The sequence below is a fragment of the Exophiala aquamarina genome (assembly GCF_000709125.1).
Source record: "Exophiala aquamarina CBS 119918 chromosome Unknown aczIA-supercont1.1, whole genome shotgun sequence".
NCBI classification, from domain to species: Eukaryota; Fungi; Ascomycota; class Eurotiomycetes; order Chaetothyriales; family Herpotrichiellaceae; genus Exophiala; species Exophiala aquamarina.
In genome coordinates this window covers 1,356,795-1,374,192 of record NW_013550587.1, presented here as the reverse complement: position 1 = coordinate 1,374,192, position 17,398 = coordinate 1,356,795, and the positions used below count along the sequence as shown (strand labels likewise).

Sequence of the window (17,398 nt, the reverse complement as noted above, 5' to 3'; positions counted from 1 at the left end):
GAGAGAGAGATTTAAGCGGGAGAGGACGGAACCATTCTCGACGGTCAAGGACCGAGTCTCCACTCGATGAAGGACCGAAGGGCTTGGGTGTTGGGGATCGAGAAGGGCCTGGTAGCTAGATGGTCATGTCATGACAAAGCGGGAGAATCAGCAACAGGAACAGGAGAAAGGCTTCAGCGATTCAGGGAATGGCATAGAAGTGTGTGGAGGATGAGACTGTGCTAATGAAGTTTGCCAGTCCGAGTCTTGGGAATACAGTCGAGTTGATGCGAAACGAATCGAAGGATGGGAACTGCCCCAGATTTTGGCATCACGGATCACAGATCACGGGGTCACGGTCACGGGGTCGTGCCAAGCGAACACACCACCACTCCTACTTGAAACTCTTTCATTCACGCCACTCTAATGCACGCAGACAGACAGCAACAGCGGAGACATCATCGTTATGAGTATGAGAGAAATAATCATTGTCTACTCTGACCTGTTGGGTGCCTGTCTTATTGCCACTTCCCGACGCCTTTCTCCTAGATTCGCAACTAGCAGTGGATCCGTTAATCAAATACCACTCGTTGGCCCTTTCCTTCTACAATTGCCCCTGTCAGTCTCTGAACTGTTTCGTCTGCATATTTCGTTCCATATGGCTTCTGCCTAGTATGCTTCTTCGGTGCCACACGCTGAGTGTTGACTTCAACTTCTTCAACGGCTTCCTGTTGCTCATGAACGGCGTTTCTTCCTTCGCCCGTCGATTCACTCGCACTGCTTCCCTTGCCGAATCGTTTCTGATATCGAGTTGCTTTGTCCTCGGCGAATTCCAATCTTAACTTCCTTCCCTTAAGGCTGTGTAGCCAGACTCTTCGCCGACCAGAGTTCTGCCTTTTCGACTGGGCCTGATCTCCTCCTCGAGACTCCACCCAGCCTCGCATTGCTGCCTCTGCTGAAGGGAGTTGTTCAAATTCGATCCATGCGAAACCTTTACATTTCCCACTATCTTCAAATGTAGCCATGTGAGTATGCAAGATCGGTCCACATGGATTGAAATGCGCCTCAAGGGCATCGACAGTAGTATCAAAGTCCAGGTTGCCAATAAACACCCGCTTGCTGGGTGCCCTGTGCTGCGAGTCTTTATCGTCCTTCTTTGGTTCTGGCCTCCCTTCGAAATTCTTAGCATCCTTGATAAGGACCCTTCGCCCGTCCAGTAGAGCTTCGCTGAATTCTAGAGCCGATTTCAGTGCGCTAGCGTCTCTGAAGTCGAGGTAGGCAAAGCCTTTGTTGGAGGGCTTCCCAAACTTGGGCTGCCCCAGAGGAAGATGTGTCCTCGTAATCTGACTCTGGGCGATGGGATATGTCGAGTTGCTGGTGAAAAACTTTACCAGGTCTTCTTTAGTAGTACCGAAAGACAAATTTCCGATCCAGATGCCATAGTCCGAACGTTTAGAGTCGGCATTGGAGTCCTTGGACTGGGTGGATGCTGGCTTTTGATCTCCGGGGCTGGGTTCTGAAGGATGGCCGGTGGCAGCCTTTTTTGCCTTTCGTAAAGACTTCTTGGAAGGTGGTTCTGGAGCATCGACATCGATCTCGATCTCCGCAGCCTCCAGATTTCGTTTCCTCGACTTTGGCTCTTGATCAGCCGAGATTTCTGCAAGACTCATATTGGTGGTAAAAGACCTGTTCCTGCTTCTTCTTTACTTGATATACTTGAAGAGCTCGTAAACAACAGACTTCTCTTCCACTTTGGCCTCTAGAAACCCAAGTCTGGTTGTATGCTGCTTTTGGGTCTTGTGAATAAAATTTGGAAGTCTTTTTGACTTATTTTGTTTTGGGAGGCAGGACCGGAAATGAAATCCGAGAATGCGGCCCTCCCGGGATCTGAAGTCACGGGCGGCGCAGAATTGGAGACTCAAAGCGTCGAGGCTCAAACCCAGAATCACGTCCAGATTCCACCTGTCACGACTCAAAACTCGCAAGTTGCAAGTTGCAACTCACCCGCAAATCAATAAGCCTTTGTCCAGACGCGCAGCCGCTTTGGAGGGTGTCTTTCTTCATCCGCTGCCAACACGCTTTTTCCAAGTCCCTCCACTTGACACACTTTTACAGCGCAATCTGCGCCATGTCTACCACAGATCCCTCCGAAGCCCCTGCGATAGAGCCGCCTGCACTTGCAGACCAGCCTTCTTCCTCCAGAAAATCTTATAGGTAGCTTTGTGGTTGTCATCTAATCCATTGGAGGCTTGCTCACTTTGTGGACAGGCGCAAATATCGCAAGATTATGGTCAGTTTCGAGGAGAAGATGCGAGAAAGCAACACGTTATTCAAGGAAGAGCAACGGATACATGACATTGCACAACGCCTTGCTGAAAACACAGAGTAGGTTGATCTCTGTTTCAGGACACCATCTGCAGAATGCTAATCAATCCGCCAGTCAATTGCTTCAACTGCTTCTGGACCTCAACTCCCAGCCACAGGTACCGAAATCCTTGCGCTACGATTTGAAACCCCCAGGCCATGTTACGGCTACGCAGTATAGCTCGGAAAAAAGAACAGACGCGGAAGAAAGCCACCTGAGACTAGTGAAGGCGAGACACCAGCTTCAAAGTAAACAAATTAGTCCTGGCGAGTACCGGGCTCTCGAAAACACACTATTACAGTCTGAGGAATTTACGCCCAGTAATTCGTACGCGTCACTTCTTACCACTGCCAACCCTTTGATACGGCCAGTGGAAAACCCCGAGCCAGGCAAGGAACGACCTATTGGGTACCTGACCATCAAGGAAGAGGAGCAGTATCTCCAGTCTATTGATGCGTTCTTGGACGGAACCACGACCAATCCCAGGCTTCACGCGGCTGGCAATCTGGGGAGTCGCAACACCGAGCGAACCATCGAGCGAGAGCGTGAGATGCAGCTGAAGAACTCGGTGTCGGTGTACAATTGGCTGCGAAGGCACCAGCCTCAGGTCTTCTTGCAGGACAACGAACCTGAGAAGCCATCCCGAGCGACGGGTTCGAGAAGTTCGGCACGTAAATCTGCGGGCAAAGAGGCCTTGAGACGAGAACCGGAGTTGTACGATGATGATGGGATTGCCGTAGAACATGGAGCTTCTTTGAGGGGGAAACGGAAGCGAGACAATGATGGGGGCTACAGACCCAAAGGGGGAAGTTCACGAGGCGCGAAACGCAGAAAGGAGACCAAGGAAGAGACTGGGCGGACTAAGCGGTCAAAAAGGTCATCGCTCGATGCAAGATAGATGGATGCTTTGCAAGCTAGGTTCTCAGATTCCTTGGAGATGTATAATTAATCATTTGACCACCAGAGTATTGCTTCTAATGGCAGAAGTGTGCAGCAAAGTATTCTTTGTCATTAGGAGGCTCACCAGTGTGGAAGAATGTATACTACGCAATACCACCACCACTACCAACATCAAAAGAAAGTCAGTAGAATGGGAGCACACACAATATGTATCTCCTCGTTAGTCAGCGGGATTAGATCCCATGCCACCCACATGCCACCCACATGCCACCCTGCTGGGTGCCATGTCAGAAGTCAGGGGAGGTGAAGCCAAAGATGGACGTGATGGATCTCCGTTTCCGCCCCCATCTTAAGTTCGCGAGGTAGGAATGCTAGGAGCCCATTTACACGGGACTCCATATACTCCGTACCAAGTAGCCATTTAGTTGATGAAGGCATCCCCTTCTGTTCAAATTTCCCAGGGCGGGAGACGCTGGCCTCTGCTAGGCACTGAGTACAAGGAAGTGCCTTATTTTGCACGGAGTACCGAACGCGTCATCCATACAAGACACCGTCAGTCTGAAATAACTTGTTTCTCAGCCTCAATCCGCATACCTCCGCTCCCACATCCCGAGTACTGCGCGGCCTCCGTGCTCACTCTCGATACTCTCCTCCCACTTCCACATGCAACAATATCCATCTCTCGTCCCATAATCAAGTCCCTACTAAACCTAACGTCTCAATTCCTCCTATTATTATGTGTTGACACCCCCCACCTCCCTCATTTTCTCTCCTCATGGCTGGCCTCGAGCAGATCGAGGTACACTCAAGGGTACGTTGCATCTGTTATCTGTCCTTTACAAGTCGTTATAAGCTGACCACTACCCGCCGTCTGCAGAACTACCTGGTGCGATGGGTCAATGTCAAACAAGAACACACCATCTCCTGGACTGTCCAGCCTCACAAAAAGTCCATTAACTTCGGCCTCTTCAAGCACCCAGGGCCGCAGTCAACCCTCCATGGCTCGCAGATGTCCCTCCTCCCACCACCCTCACCCAACCCCGCGGCTTCTGAAGAGGAAAAGAGCGAGGCCAATTCCACTGCCATTGAGAAGCTGACTGGGATTGGTCTGAAACAAGTTCGCTGGGTGGGCAAGTGTGAGGCCGACAAGGTCTCTCAAGGTATTTACGACATCCCTCTGGGACAGGGCGGGAATTATGCATTGGTGTTCGACAACACCTTCTCCAAGAACATCTCCAAGACTGCCACCGTCTTCCTCTTCACCTATCCTACAGCATGTCAGCCGCAGATCCAGTTGGGGGCGCAGATGCACCACTCCCAAGCCATGGCTTCCGCCATGGCCATAGCAGCGGGAGCGGCGCCCATGTTAAAGAGAAGCCCTAAGCTCAAGGCCCGAGACAAAGAATCGGTTGACTCCTTGAGGCAGGCCTCCATAAGCCATTCCATCCCGGGAAGCATTGGTGCCGCCTCTGAAGGAACCAAGGCTCCCGACGATTCGGCCTCGATCCACACGGGTGTTCTACAGAAGCGAAGGAGGAAGAAACACCAAGGCTATGCGCGGCGATTCTTCTGCTTGGACTATACATCTTCCACGCTGTCATACTACCACGATCGTAATTCTTCTGCTCTGCGGGGTGCCATCCCTCTCTCTCTGGCCGCAATCGCTGCCAATGCCAAATCTCGTGAAATTTCGATTGACTCGGGGGCCGAGATATGGCATCTCAAGGCAAACAATGTAGCAGACTTCGAGGCTTGGAAAGAAGCCCTAGCGACCGCAACACGTCTGATGCTGGAGGCAACTACCCCTGCCGATGGTCTGCACATTGATGTTGGAGCTACAGACCGGCCTTCAGCTATCAATGAGCAAGAGTGGGCTCGGCTTGAGACCTTGTTGAGTAGGATATCAGGGACCCGAGATGCTGTGCGTCGCCTGTGCCTCGAAACTGCGCCTCTGCCGCCTCCCAGTGCTCCACCGAGGTTGGGATCGAGTTCCCAGAGTACCACTCCCACCGACGGGCCTTCGGAAGACTATTTCAGACAGGACGACAAGCGGCCCTTTTGGAAACGAAAGCCGAGCACGAATGCCAGCCAGACCAGCATCTTCAAGCGTAGTGTGTCAGCCCAATTGGCAGTTCCCATTCCGGGCGTGGAAAATCTCCTCAGAAACGGGGTCGGATCTTCGGCGGGAACAGGTCGCCCTCACCTCCACCATGAAGAAGGCATGCATGATCATTGCAAGGCGGTGTTGCATGACCTTGACTCGGTAGTGTCGGAGTTCTCGAGCTTGGTGGCTGAGAACAAGATCCGGCGAACGGCCCCTCCCAGATCTGCGGTATCGAGATTGAGCTTGCAGTCTGTGGACTCGCAAGAATACTTTGATGCTGAAGATAACAATCAAATGCTCGACATACACAGCGATTCAGATCGTGAAGAGGAGTATGATGAGGCAGCTGGTGGGGATGAAGATTCGGCGACAAGCAGCGATATTGGAGAAGACGCGCTTGACGTGAGCAAGAGGAGATCCGGCAGTGTTTCTTCGTATTTACCGCCGCGCTCCAAGACCTTGTCACCATTGCCACTGAGTGCCGTCGTACGGAGGAAGAATGTCGCTCCTCCCACGGTCATGCCTCCAAGTCTGATTGGGTTTTTGAGGAAGAATGTGGGCAAAGATCTGTCGACCATCTCGATGCCGGTTTCGGCGAATGAGCCACTATCGCTTCTTCAAAGGGCAGCTGAACAACTGGAGTATTCAGCACTTCTGGACCATGCCGTCAAGTGCACGGATGCATTCGAGCGGTTGATGTATGTGACGGCTTTCGCGCTGTCTTCTTTATCCAATGCGCGTGTCAAAGAGAGGTCGATTCGAAAGCCGTTCAACCCGATGTTGGGTGAGACGTACGAACTCGTGCGGGAAGACCGGGGATTCCGATTTATTGCGGAGAAGGTATCACATCGACCGGTTCAGCTCGCGTTCCATGCGGAGTCGAAGGAATGGACGTTCACCCAATCACCGATGCCGTCACAAAAGTTCTGGGGGAAGTCGTCTGAGATTATTACCGAGGGCAAAGCACGGCTTGTTCTACATCAGACAGGAGAAGTGTACTCATGGTCGGCGGCGACTTGCTTCCTGCGCAACATCATTGCAGGAGAAAAGTACGTGGAGCCGGTGGGAAGCGTGACGGTTTTCAACGAGACTGCTGGATCCAAGGCGATAGCATCGTTCAAAGCCAAGGGAATGTTCTCGGGTCGAAGTGAAGATGTGGAGGTGCAAACCATCGACCCGCAAGGCGAAGAATTGGCGATTAGTCTTCACGGAACGTGGACGAATGCGCTCCAGCTGAAAGAGCCCGGCAAGATTGGGCACTCGACGATATGGAGCGCGGGGGCTCTTGTGGATCAAGCACCGAAACACTACGGGATGCCATTGTTTGCGGCCGAATTAAATGAGATTACTCAGATTGAGAGAGATCGAATCCCGGTGACGGACAGTCGGCTACGACCTGACCAGCAAGCTCTGGAACGGGGGCAACATGACGAGGCTGAGTCACTGAAGAATCAACTGGAAGAAGGGCAGCGAGCACGACGGAGAGAGATGGAAGCAGCTGGGGAGTCCTGGAAAGCGAGATGGTTTACCAAGGTGGAGATGGAAGATGAAGTCATCTGGAGACTAAAGGTCGGGAAGGACGGGTACTGGGAGGAACGGGCACGAGGAGAATGGACTGGAGTCGTGCCCGTGCTTCGTGTATAAATAACGATTCATGTTTGAGACTGAGATTGAGGATGGAGGCTGATGTTCTGGAACTCTCTGAGAATTCCAATGATTGCGTGCGCCAGCGAGTGAAAATGAGTCTTCCGAGTGACTGAGCAGTCTTCCCTTATATCAGGGGGCTGGATCCAGTCAAGTTAAGTGTGTGGCACTATCAAAGTCTATCTCACTTGCCGAGATATGATGGCCCATGGGTGTCGAAGATAGTCCGGCTACTGCGCGCCGTTATCAGGCCCGTGCATCCTGCCATTACCTCCCGCTTTTGGTCCAAGTCCAACGAACAGGGCGGTCGTCGAGAGGAGGCTCAACTCCCCTCGTATCTTGAGCACGCGCTGCTCTATAGCTGTCGTAGCTACGAGGCTTATCTCGCCATCTCCCTATCACTGTTTATTGAGCCTTGCCGATTGAACTTGAGATAAAGCTATTGCCCGCCATCTACCCGCGCACCAGCCACGCCGCTAATGAGCCAACCCGCGTCCAATAAATGAATCTATCGCGCCGCCCCTCTTCCCATCCTCCCCTCCCACTTCTACCCGGTAGCTGCACTAGATCAACTCCCATGTTGCAAGCCTGTAACTCACGTATGCGGCGTCGTTTTCCCCTGCCGCCCACGCGTGGTCCAATCAGCCTCTTCCGAACTGCCACCGGTTGGAGTCATTCGTCGCGGTCGCTTGAAATGCTAAACCTGGTCCAACTTCGCGTTCTCCGTAATAAGTCTCATCTACTGAGTAATATTAAGTTCGTCTTTGGGTGTCTAATTTATCAGCCTTTTGGCCTTTTTGGCCTTTTGCCTGCCCTGGTCGCCCTAGTGGCCCAGTGGCCCGGCTTCTCCTCTCACCCATTCTTGATGTCACGTCGGGTCGCTGATACTGTTACCTTTGCTGACTACGACAGAACGATCGACTCCCATCCGTACCGTTGCCACCTTTGCTCCCGTGGATGCTACTATCACTTGCACTCCCAACCTGTGCCGCTTCTCATCATGGCCATCTAGCATTCACTTCCTTTCCGGTTTGCGATCCTTCCATTCTTCCTATCCTTCCTCTCTGCTTGCAAAAGGTCCAGTTCCCCTTTCCCAGTGGCTCCTCCACCCCCTCATCCACTTCCTTTCCCTTCCGGTCGCCTCCAGTCCACCCGTTGTACTTCGACCATTCATCCCCCCGAGTTTGATCTGTTCGATCCTTCCGTTCCAAAAGTACTGTCGTTCTCTATTTCCACCTACTTTCCCGGTGAAGTTTTGGACTCTGTCACGTACACAAAAGCCTAGAGCGTGGACTTCTCGGGTGCTGCGCCATTTGCCACGTTGTGGTGGTTTCCCAGCCTGGTCACGACACCCATCCATTCCACCAGGCAGAAGATCAAGTGACCTCTAGTGGTGCTTCCTATACCTGTGCTGTGGTCCAGTCTTGAGATTTTCACATGTTGAACAAACAAATCTCTGACTCACTCTTATTCCCACCAACCGAGTCGTTTCGCCAGTCCCGGTTCCAGGGTATAGTGCAGCTTGATGCCCACCACCCACACACAACCATGACATTCTTGCTCTCACGAATCTCAGAATGGATTTGACACGAATCCCCATCCTACACAACAGCTTCTACGCCTCTTCATGACAATATCTAGCGCGCTGCCTGCCGCCCTGTACCAAACTCGCCCGACTTTAGACGCACCATTCAAGCTGGCGGGGAGACTACGCGCTTCATACCACTACAGCACTGCCTCGACGGAGACATATTCTCCTTCTACAATGTCCACTCCACGTCGACCGTCCGTGCTCAATCGTGCCTTGAGCACGCCTCCAATGAGCCCAAATTCACCCCGTTCGACTGCTGTGAACACACCCTCCAAGCAACAGATCGACCCTGCGCCTTCACGTCTGACCCCCCCAACATCGCCGCGACACCTTCGATCCTCGTCACATCTCTCAGACATCACGACCTCTCCGCCTCCAGTCGCTTCGCAGCTTCAAACTCACCCAGTCGATCTAAAATCCCGATATGGCCATCTCCAACCAATCCAAACAGACATGCTCACCTGTACCACCGCTACACAGCACTCATCCACTCCCCGAGCCTTGGAATGCCCCTTCAACATCGAGATCCTGAAAGATGAGCGAGGCCGTGATGCCTACTTCGGCACCGGCGCCTGGAGTATCGTGTACAAGGCCACGACACACGCCAAACAACGACATACACCACCAACAAGCCGAAGCAGCCGTACCATCACACCACCACATTCGCCAATGCTGATGACTCCCGTTCTGGTTGCTGTCAAGAAACCCACCCGTCGCGATGCGGCGGACATCCTCAAAAGTGAGGCCAACACCCTGCGCTACTTACATACGGTCGCCGAGAGCGAGCGGTTCATCGTGCCCTTCTACGGCGTCATCAACACATCAACGCTCATCCTAGGCGCCATTCCCTACTCACTGGAGGAGCACATCCGGCGCTGCGCCTTTCTCTCCATCACACAACAGGGCCTAACTTCGACATCCACCGAACCCATCATCGGCTCAACAAGCTCATGGCTGACCCTGGCCCAGAAACTCACCACCGCCCTGGCCTGGCTCCACATGGAAGCAGGAGTCGTACACGGCGACATCAAACCAGGCAACATCCTCCTCTCGCCCAACCCACCTTCAACCTCCTTCCCTTACACGCCCATCCTCGCCGATTTCTCCTCCAGCCAACTCCTCTCGACTGCTACCGCCCCAAACCCGCCACTGACACCGAACACTCTCTCCGCGGTAACCCGCGAATTCACCGCGCCGGAACTCCTCTCGTCCGCCGTGCTGCGTGACCCAAATTCGGCCGCCACGCGCGCCACAGATGTCTTCTCCCTCGCTGTCACACTGCTCGTCGCCGCCACGGGCCAGCTATTGGTATACCCCGGCAGTGTCTTCCAGCGGCAGGCCATGGCGACCCAGGGCTGGGGCGTGCTCGGCTTCGTGAGGAACGGTGAGGGTGGAATGAGGGTGCCCCGCGCGGGCGTTGTGGAGCGGGTCTGCGAAGGCGCGGTCAAGAAGGACCCGGCTGCAAGGATCGGCGTGCGGGCGTGGGTGTCGCTCGTGGAGGAGGCGATGGCCCAGGAAGACGGCACCGGGAGACTCTGAACGAATCGCATGCTTCCATCGTTCCTGTCTCTCTTTCTCCCTCGACCACCCCGTCGTCGCGAGGAAACCCAACGCCCTCAAATCTGTGCAATGTATCAACAACAAACACTGTGAAATTGGGCCTCCAAATGGGGGGCGGGGGGGGGAGAGGAAACAACCAAAACGGTTCTCACTCCCTGCAGGAACCGGCAGGGGAACAAGGAACAACGAGAATCATCACCAGTTTTGTGAGAGTGTGTTATATGTACTGATGCTCGGACCGGGCCCTTAGCCCAGTAGGCATCACCACACTCGAAATCGGTTCACTTTATGCTTAATTGTACATTGTATTTTACTCTGTAGCACCAGCACCAGCACCAGCACCAACATCAGTATTAGTACGAAAACGCAGGATGTGGAGCGCTAGTTAGTTAGCTATTGCTTCCCGGAGTCTTTGAAAAAGGGAGGGCGTTGGGGTTTTGGGGGAAGAGGGGGGGAAGGCGGTCTTGGATAAGTAATCCAGGGGGGCACGGGCAGGTGAGAATGGAATTTGAGGAAAGGGGAAAAGGCAAATGAAAATTTACTCGAGAGAGTTGTCATCATACAAATACTCTCCCATAGCCTCGTCTCCTGCGGAAGTAAAGTCATCGGATTGAATAGAATACTACATAGAACTTTCGCTCTTTCCTCAGAAACCTCGCACAACAGTTGCGGTGTGTCCGTCAGCTGACAGCCAGCGCACCACCAACCCCATGAGCGCCGAACAATATGGACCCTGTGCTCGCGTGTGGATCCACAAAACTCCGCATCAGCGTTGTGGTGACGGTGATCAGCTTCTTCCTTCCCTTATTCCGAATTGACATCCCCGGCCACGAATCCTGTCGGGACGGAGTACGCATCCGGGACAGGGGCCCTCTCCATGCCGGGTGTGTAAACAGTCACGCTCTCATTCGTCGACTGCTGCGGCAGGATCCCCGTCTGCAGAAAAGCTTTCGTCAGTTGGGTCGAATACTGGTCGGGCACTAGGTGGCGATGACACGTGAGCGGGTTAGCATACATCAATGACATTGGCGGCGGAGCTTGGATGAGAATCAGACGGATCTGAGCACTGACAGGTGAAAGAGACATGGCCGTCGCCGTGCCGGACCAGAAGATGGGCGTCGGGGAGGTCCTCGAACGCCTCGGTCGTCCATTCGGTCGCGGATCTAAATGTCCGGAGAGCTCGGTCAGAACGAACACCGGCACGCGCTGGGAAAGAAAAGAGAGACCATCCACTCGTCGACCCACAAACGGGTTTACTTACAAGTCGTCAAAGTCAGACGTGACGAGGAGGATGGGGATCTCTGTATGGAGTCGCTGTAATGGTGCCCTGTCGAAAGGCCAAGCCGAGCATGCGAGCTAAATCGTGTAAGCAGGTAGTCCCTAGGAAGTATCAAGAAAACTATGCACCTCTATGAGGAGCCCCGAGGTTCGACCTAAGTTGTTAGTGTCGTGCTGTTTCGGACAAGTCAGCACATGTACTTGCTGACGTTCTACTGCGCCGTGGAACACTCACAGCCAAAGCATTGGCAAGCGATTGCTGAAATTCAGAGAAGGTTGCGGTAGTTGCTGCGCTACCGTCAGAGCAAGTCTAACTGAACAGGAAGTTGGTACGCACGAAAGTCTGCGCACTGCAAAATATAGGCAACAACGTCTTCGACCGTTACAGATGATTGCGGCAATGTGTCCAGGAAATTGATGTCTAACGACAATTGGTAGATTATATTAGTGATCAAAGGGAAGTCTGGCAGACCCTGGAGCAGCCCAGATATTGTCGACTGAATTGCCCATAGAGTACCTGCTGATGAGTTGCTTGCGGCTTCAAGGACCTCTTGGTAAGTCTAAGATTCGTTAGGGTCGTTCACGGTAGGATTTGGATTTTGCGGTATTCACTTGGAGAACACTTCCTTTGCCTTGATCCCTCAAGGGACATGTCGAGTTATTCTGGCAAAATGCATCTGCTCTTACCAGAGCCCGATTGGCTGCAATTATCCCGGCTTTAGATTGCTGGCTTCGGCTCTGAAGACTCCTATTAGCTGTCAGGATTGGCTCCCTAAATGCCACACTCACAATCCCGTGGGGGACCACTGCGTCAAGTACAACGCGACCCACGGTATCTGGGTAAGTAGTTGCGTACTGCAAACCTCGATAGGTTCCACTGCGGAATCACTTGTGTTTAGACGCTTCCCCTTCCTGTGATACCAAGGAAACTTACTAAGAACCGCCTAAGTAATGGATTTGCTCATATCTAAGGGCCTCACGAATCTGGTTAAAATCCTGAACAACCTCCCTAGTCCCAATATGTTGGATAATCCCAGGAGGTGAGCTAGAGTCGATCCATGACTGTATGGCAGCAGCAGAGACCGCTTTTCTATCATCGAACTCATCTTGTGATGCTGGGCTAGAGAGTTGTTAGAGAATAGAAGTGCCTAAAAGAAACACTCACTATGGCCCGAACAATGGGATGACTGTGTCTAATGAAACGTCTAGGGGATTGGAACTATAAGTACCACGAACGTCCATCACTGAAATAGAAAGTCAGTTTGGCTCACGGAGAGGAATTGGCTCTTCAATACTCATCAAATCGTACTCTCCTAGGCCGGAGAAATTGGGAGTAAACGGAGAATTGGTGCCAAGTGCAAAATTCCATGCGTGTACCACGCCATTATCTGAGCCGCCGGGGGAGCTTGGTGATGATTAGTCCATAGAATAAAGGTAAGGGAAATATGATGCCAACAAGAAGATAACTCCTTTTGGATTGGGCGGTCGGTGCATAGCGAGACCTAGAGTGATGTTGTTGCCAGCATCCAGGGGACGCGAGTAGTCCATGGGCACAACAATTTGGCCACATTTGAGCGTCGACGGTAGACGTTCGAGGTCGATGCCAGTAGGGTCAAAGACATCACTGGGCGGCACATGATCTCGACAATCAACCCACACGATTTCCGGGTTAGCCGCTGTAATGGAAGCCATGCATAAAAAGGCTGCGCAAGACCACAAACGAAATGGTAATAACGTTCGTCCCATTTTGATGAAGATAGATGAATTGAACGGATGACGATAGAATTTTCGCTGGTTATCAAAAGTTCGAGATCTAATGGAAACACTGCTTGCGAGTTCGACTCCTCAACATTTATAAGATTCTGTTGCCGGCAGGCAGCATCTTTATCAGAGGCAGAAACATTGTTCCATTTTGTGCAATGATAACTGTGGGGAGTGGTTCTGTCTGGACGAACAGTCGAAGGATGATAATTGCGAGCTATCCAATCAGGAGAGCATGGGGAGATTTGCCATGCATGGTGTTTGATCTGAACATCCAGTCTAAGTTTAGACCCCTGCTAGAGTAAGTTTATCCCAGGAGTGGCATTGACGTGAAGTCAGGCAGATAAATAGAATCTGGAAGAAGTCAACCATGATGATATTTAGTCGTGTTTCAACATGGGCTGTATGGACTGGATCGGAAGCGGCGACCACAAAAGGCTTAGTTCCGGAAGCGGGGAACGGAGGTTTAAAATTCCGGGGGAGTGGGAGCAATGCCGATATACCGCTACGGATAATCGTGCACGCACTCCGTAGGCACTAGTTCTGGGCATTCTGTCCATCCTAGTGCACCGCGGCATTGCGATCTCCTACAGCGACGATCAGACCTTGTAGCCCAGGACCTGGAAATCGATGTAGGAGGCCACCGAAACCAGGTCGGAACAGGTCGGAAGCAAAAGGGATCGGATCGAGATGGGTAATGGCACCTGCATTCGCACTCAACAATCAACTAAGTCAACCCTATCGCAAGGCCCTAGGGCGCATATCCCTCGCTGGGGTATGGCTTCGCAACTATACTCATACACTCATTCTCTGTGCTGTGGGCCGTTACCCATCTCATGAACACCACGGTGCGCTCAATGAGAGAGTGTAGAGTGTGCTGTTGTCTTGTCATTCTCTACCTCCTTGCTTGTCTATGATGCTTATCATATATGAATGCTTACGACCCCTGCATGCTCAGCCTTGACCTAGTGCCTCGGCACCAGTAGAATGACATGCATTCGTCCAGGTTACAATAAACCCGACATTTGGCGGGTCTTGGTGCTCGTCAGGGCTTACTTACGTGCTCGGGTAAACCCCGTTAGGGGATCTCTTTCGTTATCAGGTGTTTCGTGAGGTGCAGAGAGTAATTTTCGGGGCATCGACGCGTCGTTCGTGAGATGTCCCACTGCGTTGTTGAGCTCCTCCTGGCACTTAGAGACGGCTCGACTGTTTCTCTGAGAGTTCCCAGCGGAAACCACGTGGAGGTGGGAGCTCGACGTCCGCCCCTTCCAAGCAGGTTGTTTCGGGTTGATGAGCCCAGCTCAAGTCGAGATAACCTGCTAGTAAGCGATCAGCGGAGATCCCGCCGAAACGGCTCGGATCCGGTCCCACTCCGAAAAGAGGGGGTGTTTTCCGCACAGTAAGCACCATTTCGCCGAATATCAAGGTTGAATGGCAACAGGTGACCGGCTCCATATATTTTGCCGAAATCATGAGGCTTGATGGCGACGCAGACGAATCATGATTATGGTAGCCGCCAACAGGAACAAGCGTCTGGACAGGCTTTAAATTTCAACAGCTTTTAACGCTTGGGCACGAGGTTGTCCGGGTGCGGCTGTTCAGGCCACGTCGATAGTCCCCGCGTCCTCACTGCCATGCACGTTGGTGTCCTGCAGGATGGGCTCTCCCATCAAGCTGAAGATAGTTGCATCCGGCGAAGACTGAGCAAATTCGAACGAGAGCCTCGAAGTTAAGTGCAATGATGAAAGCTCATCAAACAGGGAATAAGTGCTCAGCCATCCTACGCGTTGTGGTCCGAGACCGAACGCCAGCAACTCTTTTGGCCGTTGAGGAGACCGCAAGTTGCTGTCGTATTTCTTATGGGACAGGGACAACCCGGTTTTCCTTAAATCCTTAATTCTTTGCTGCAATGAATTGTGCTACTTACTCTGGCCGACGTGGATTCTACCGGCACGTCAATGGATGAACGACATGGGTTCCCATACCTTTATATCATTCTCAGTCCATCCGGCACAGGTAATTCAGGGTGAGTAACCTCAATAGGAGTTTCATTACTCACGTCCACTCTCTCTTCGAATTCTTGCTCAAGCAATGGGGCCGCGTCTGGACGGATATTTGACTCCTCCTTGACCACAGATAATCAACTGTCCGTGCCTGTCATCGGGAAGATACATCAGCGTCTTTTTTGTATCTTCGTCTCATTAAGGCAGGAAGCCATGCTAGCAAAAGTTGCCGAGCATATAACTTAGAAGATGTCGTTCGAGACTCAAGCTGGGGTAAAGTTCCGAAAAGTGTACGTGGAGCCACAGCACTGTTGAAGCCCGCGAATAGATTCGGGACAACATTCCGCCACCTAACTCGTAGATTTCCCAGGCGCCTAGCGATGCTACTATAGGTCGTGCCTCTAAGTACCCTGATTATTATTCTCAGCAACTCACAGGCTGAGTAACAGGAACTCAGCCCTGCGACCCGCCCGTGTGGGGGTAAGTGCAACCCCGGACATTAGTAAAGCAGTCGTGACCCCGCAAAATGGATTTTTCCTTTAAGCACTTGAACTCGATCATCGCCTGGATCCATGTTTCATTCTGCACACACTCCAAACCACCTTCCTGTGCTCCCGGGAATTATCATCGCGTGAAGTTCCGATCAAGATCACCAGATTCCACGATGGAGCATGCCTCCGCTCGAGCGTATCGTCGACAGAAGCGTAAGCTTGCCTGCAGGTATTGCAACACCCGCCATATACGATGCAAGACTCCGGAGCCGTCCGACAAGACCGATGGGTCCGGTGGAGGATCCCGCCGGCGTCGATGTCAGGCTTGCTCAGACGCCAACGAAGAATGCGAGCTGGAAAACCCCGCAAATACAGTGTATGAGCATTCCTTACTCTATGGTGATCAAGCAATGTGTGACTGCTAAGACCTTTGTGAAGACCTTCGAAAGTGCCCAAGACCCGCATAGGGGACACCTGGTCCTCGGACCGACAACAGTCTTCCACGATTCCCCAAGAACCTCCTGCGCAACCAATGGAAACACAAACGGACACTCGTCCTCAGAAAAATACCCTTGGGCTGCCAATGGTGGCCGCGGAATGCGCTTATGCGCCTTGGCTTAAGACAAACAAGACAATCACGCCTCAAGAAGGCTCCGAGATGCTTCTGGTGCAGCTGATGGATATGCGGGACCACGATGAAGGCAGCAAACCTGCCAGGATGACAAAAAAGGTTGTGTATTTTGGAGATAATTCGATTTGGTCTTATAGCCTCCAAAACGCTCGGAACACCAAGTCAAGATGTCCTGCAAGTCCACAGTCTCTCAGCGCACAATCGGTGGACAGCAATATCCACTACAAAGTGCCTGAGACACTGGAATCTCAGCCTCAAGATGTTCCAGAGGACGATCTCGGTTTGACGCAGGAGGAGAATCATTTACTGCAAAAGAAAGGGGCTTTCTGTCTGCCACCTCTCAACATTCAAAAGAAACTCCTCGACGCATATTTTTCATGGTTGTATCCATTACAGCCTATCCTCGATAAGGAACAGTTTCTTTGCGATTTTCGATCTGGTCAAGTACCTATCATTCTTCTTCAAGCACTGCTGTTTGCCGCCACGACCTGCTGCGACGAGAGTGTTATCTTAGAATATTGGCCAAGTCGCCGATCTGCTCAAGCAGCTTTGCATAAGCGGGTCAGGGCTCTTTATGATGCGGATCATGAACAAAACCGTGTTACTATAGTTCAAGTTCTCTTTCTGATGTGCTTCTGGTGGGGCAGTCCTACGGACAACAAAGACTTCAGCCACTGGCTGGCGGCATCTATACATCTAGCGCAAATGATGGGCATGCACCGATCGTATGATCAGATCCACGGGTTGACGAAGTGTATACTGACATCCCATAGCACGAAGCACTCTCACTTGTCCATCAAAGACAGGAAACTGTGGAAACGCATCTGGTGGACTTTATATGTAGGTCCGAATTTAAGCGCTCCAACGCTGTTCATGGACCACCATGCTGACCAGCGCAGGTTCGGGATCATTTCGACGCTGCGTCAGTTGGGCGGCCTATGATGATCAACGACGACGACTGTGATATCGAACCGTTGCGAGAGACCGATTTCGAACTTGGAACGGACGGCAAGCCACTATCAGGGGCTGGCTACTGCATTGAAATGGCGAAACTAGCCACTCTTAGTATGTCGCCGCTTCTCTTACACTAA

At 52.2% G+C, this 17,398-nt stretch overlaps 6 protein-coding genes across 6 annotated transcripts; 4 read left to right on the top strand and 2 right to left on the bottom strand.

The window, feature by feature from the left end:
* Positions 1 to 551: 551 nt before the first annotated feature.
* On the bottom strand, positions 552 to 1,649 carry A1O9_00503 (uncharacterized protein; the record flags this gene model as incomplete). The annotated part of the gene is made up of 1 exon (XM_013409666.1): positions 552 to 1,649. One exon carries the CDS (start codon positions 1,647 to 1,649, stop codon positions 552 to 554), a length of 1,098 nt encoding a protein of 365 aa, XP_013265120.1.
* A 617-nt stretch (positions 1,650 to 2,266) lies between these two features.
* Positions 2,267 to 3,242, top strand: A1O9_00502 (uncharacterized protein; the record flags this gene model as incomplete). The annotated part of the gene is made up of 2 exons (XM_013409665.1): positions 2,267 to 2,364; positions 2,420 to 3,242. The coding sequence occupies 2 exons, from the start codon at positions 2,267 to 2,269 to the stop codon at positions 3,240 to 3,242; spliced, it is 921 nt and encodes a 306-aa protein (XP_013265119.1).
* A 777-nt stretch (positions 3,243 to 4,019) lies between these two features.
* Positions 4,020 to 6,992, top strand: A1O9_00501 (uncharacterized protein; the record flags this gene model as incomplete). Its single annotated transcript, XM_013409664.1, has 2 exons — positions 4,020 to 4,055; positions 4,122 to 6,992. 2 exons carry the CDS (start codon positions 4,020 to 4,022, stop codon positions 6,990 to 6,992), a joined length of 2,907 nt encoding a protein of 968 aa, XP_013265118.1.
* A 1,765-nt stretch (positions 6,993 to 8,757) lies between these two features.
* Positions 8,758 to 10,122, top strand: A1O9_00500 (serine/threonine protein kinase; the record flags this gene model as incomplete). The annotated part of the gene is made up of 1 exon (XM_013409663.1): positions 8,758 to 10,122. One exon carries the CDS (start codon positions 8,758 to 8,760, stop codon positions 10,120 to 10,122), a length of 1,365 nt encoding a protein of 454 aa, XP_013265117.1.
* Positions 10,123 to 10,947: 825 nt separating this feature from the next.
* On the bottom strand, positions 10,948 to 13,113 carry A1O9_00499 (uncharacterized protein; the record flags this gene model as incomplete). The annotated part of the gene is made up of 12 exons (XM_013409662.1): positions 10,948 to 11,079; positions 11,159 to 11,306; positions 11,405 to 11,499; positions 11,551 to 11,595; positions 11,657 to 11,709; positions 11,759 to 11,981; positions 12,034 to 12,159; positions 12,211 to 12,298; positions 12,356 to 12,541; positions 12,587 to 12,665; positions 12,717 to 12,826; positions 12,878 to 13,113. 12 exons carry the CDS (start codon positions 13,111 to 13,113, stop codon positions 10,948 to 10,950), a joined length of 1,521 nt encoding a protein of 506 aa, XP_013265116.1.
* A 3,095-nt stretch (positions 13,114 to 16,208) lies between these two features.
* Positions 16,209 to 17,398, top strand: A1O9_00498 (uncharacterized protein; the record flags this gene model as incomplete). Its single annotated transcript, XM_013409661.1, has 2 exons — positions 16,209 to 17,147; positions 17,207 to 17,398. The coding sequence occupies 2 exons, from the start codon at positions 16,209 to 16,211 to the stop codon at positions 17,396 to 17,398; spliced, it is 1,131 nt and encodes a 376-aa protein (XP_013265115.1).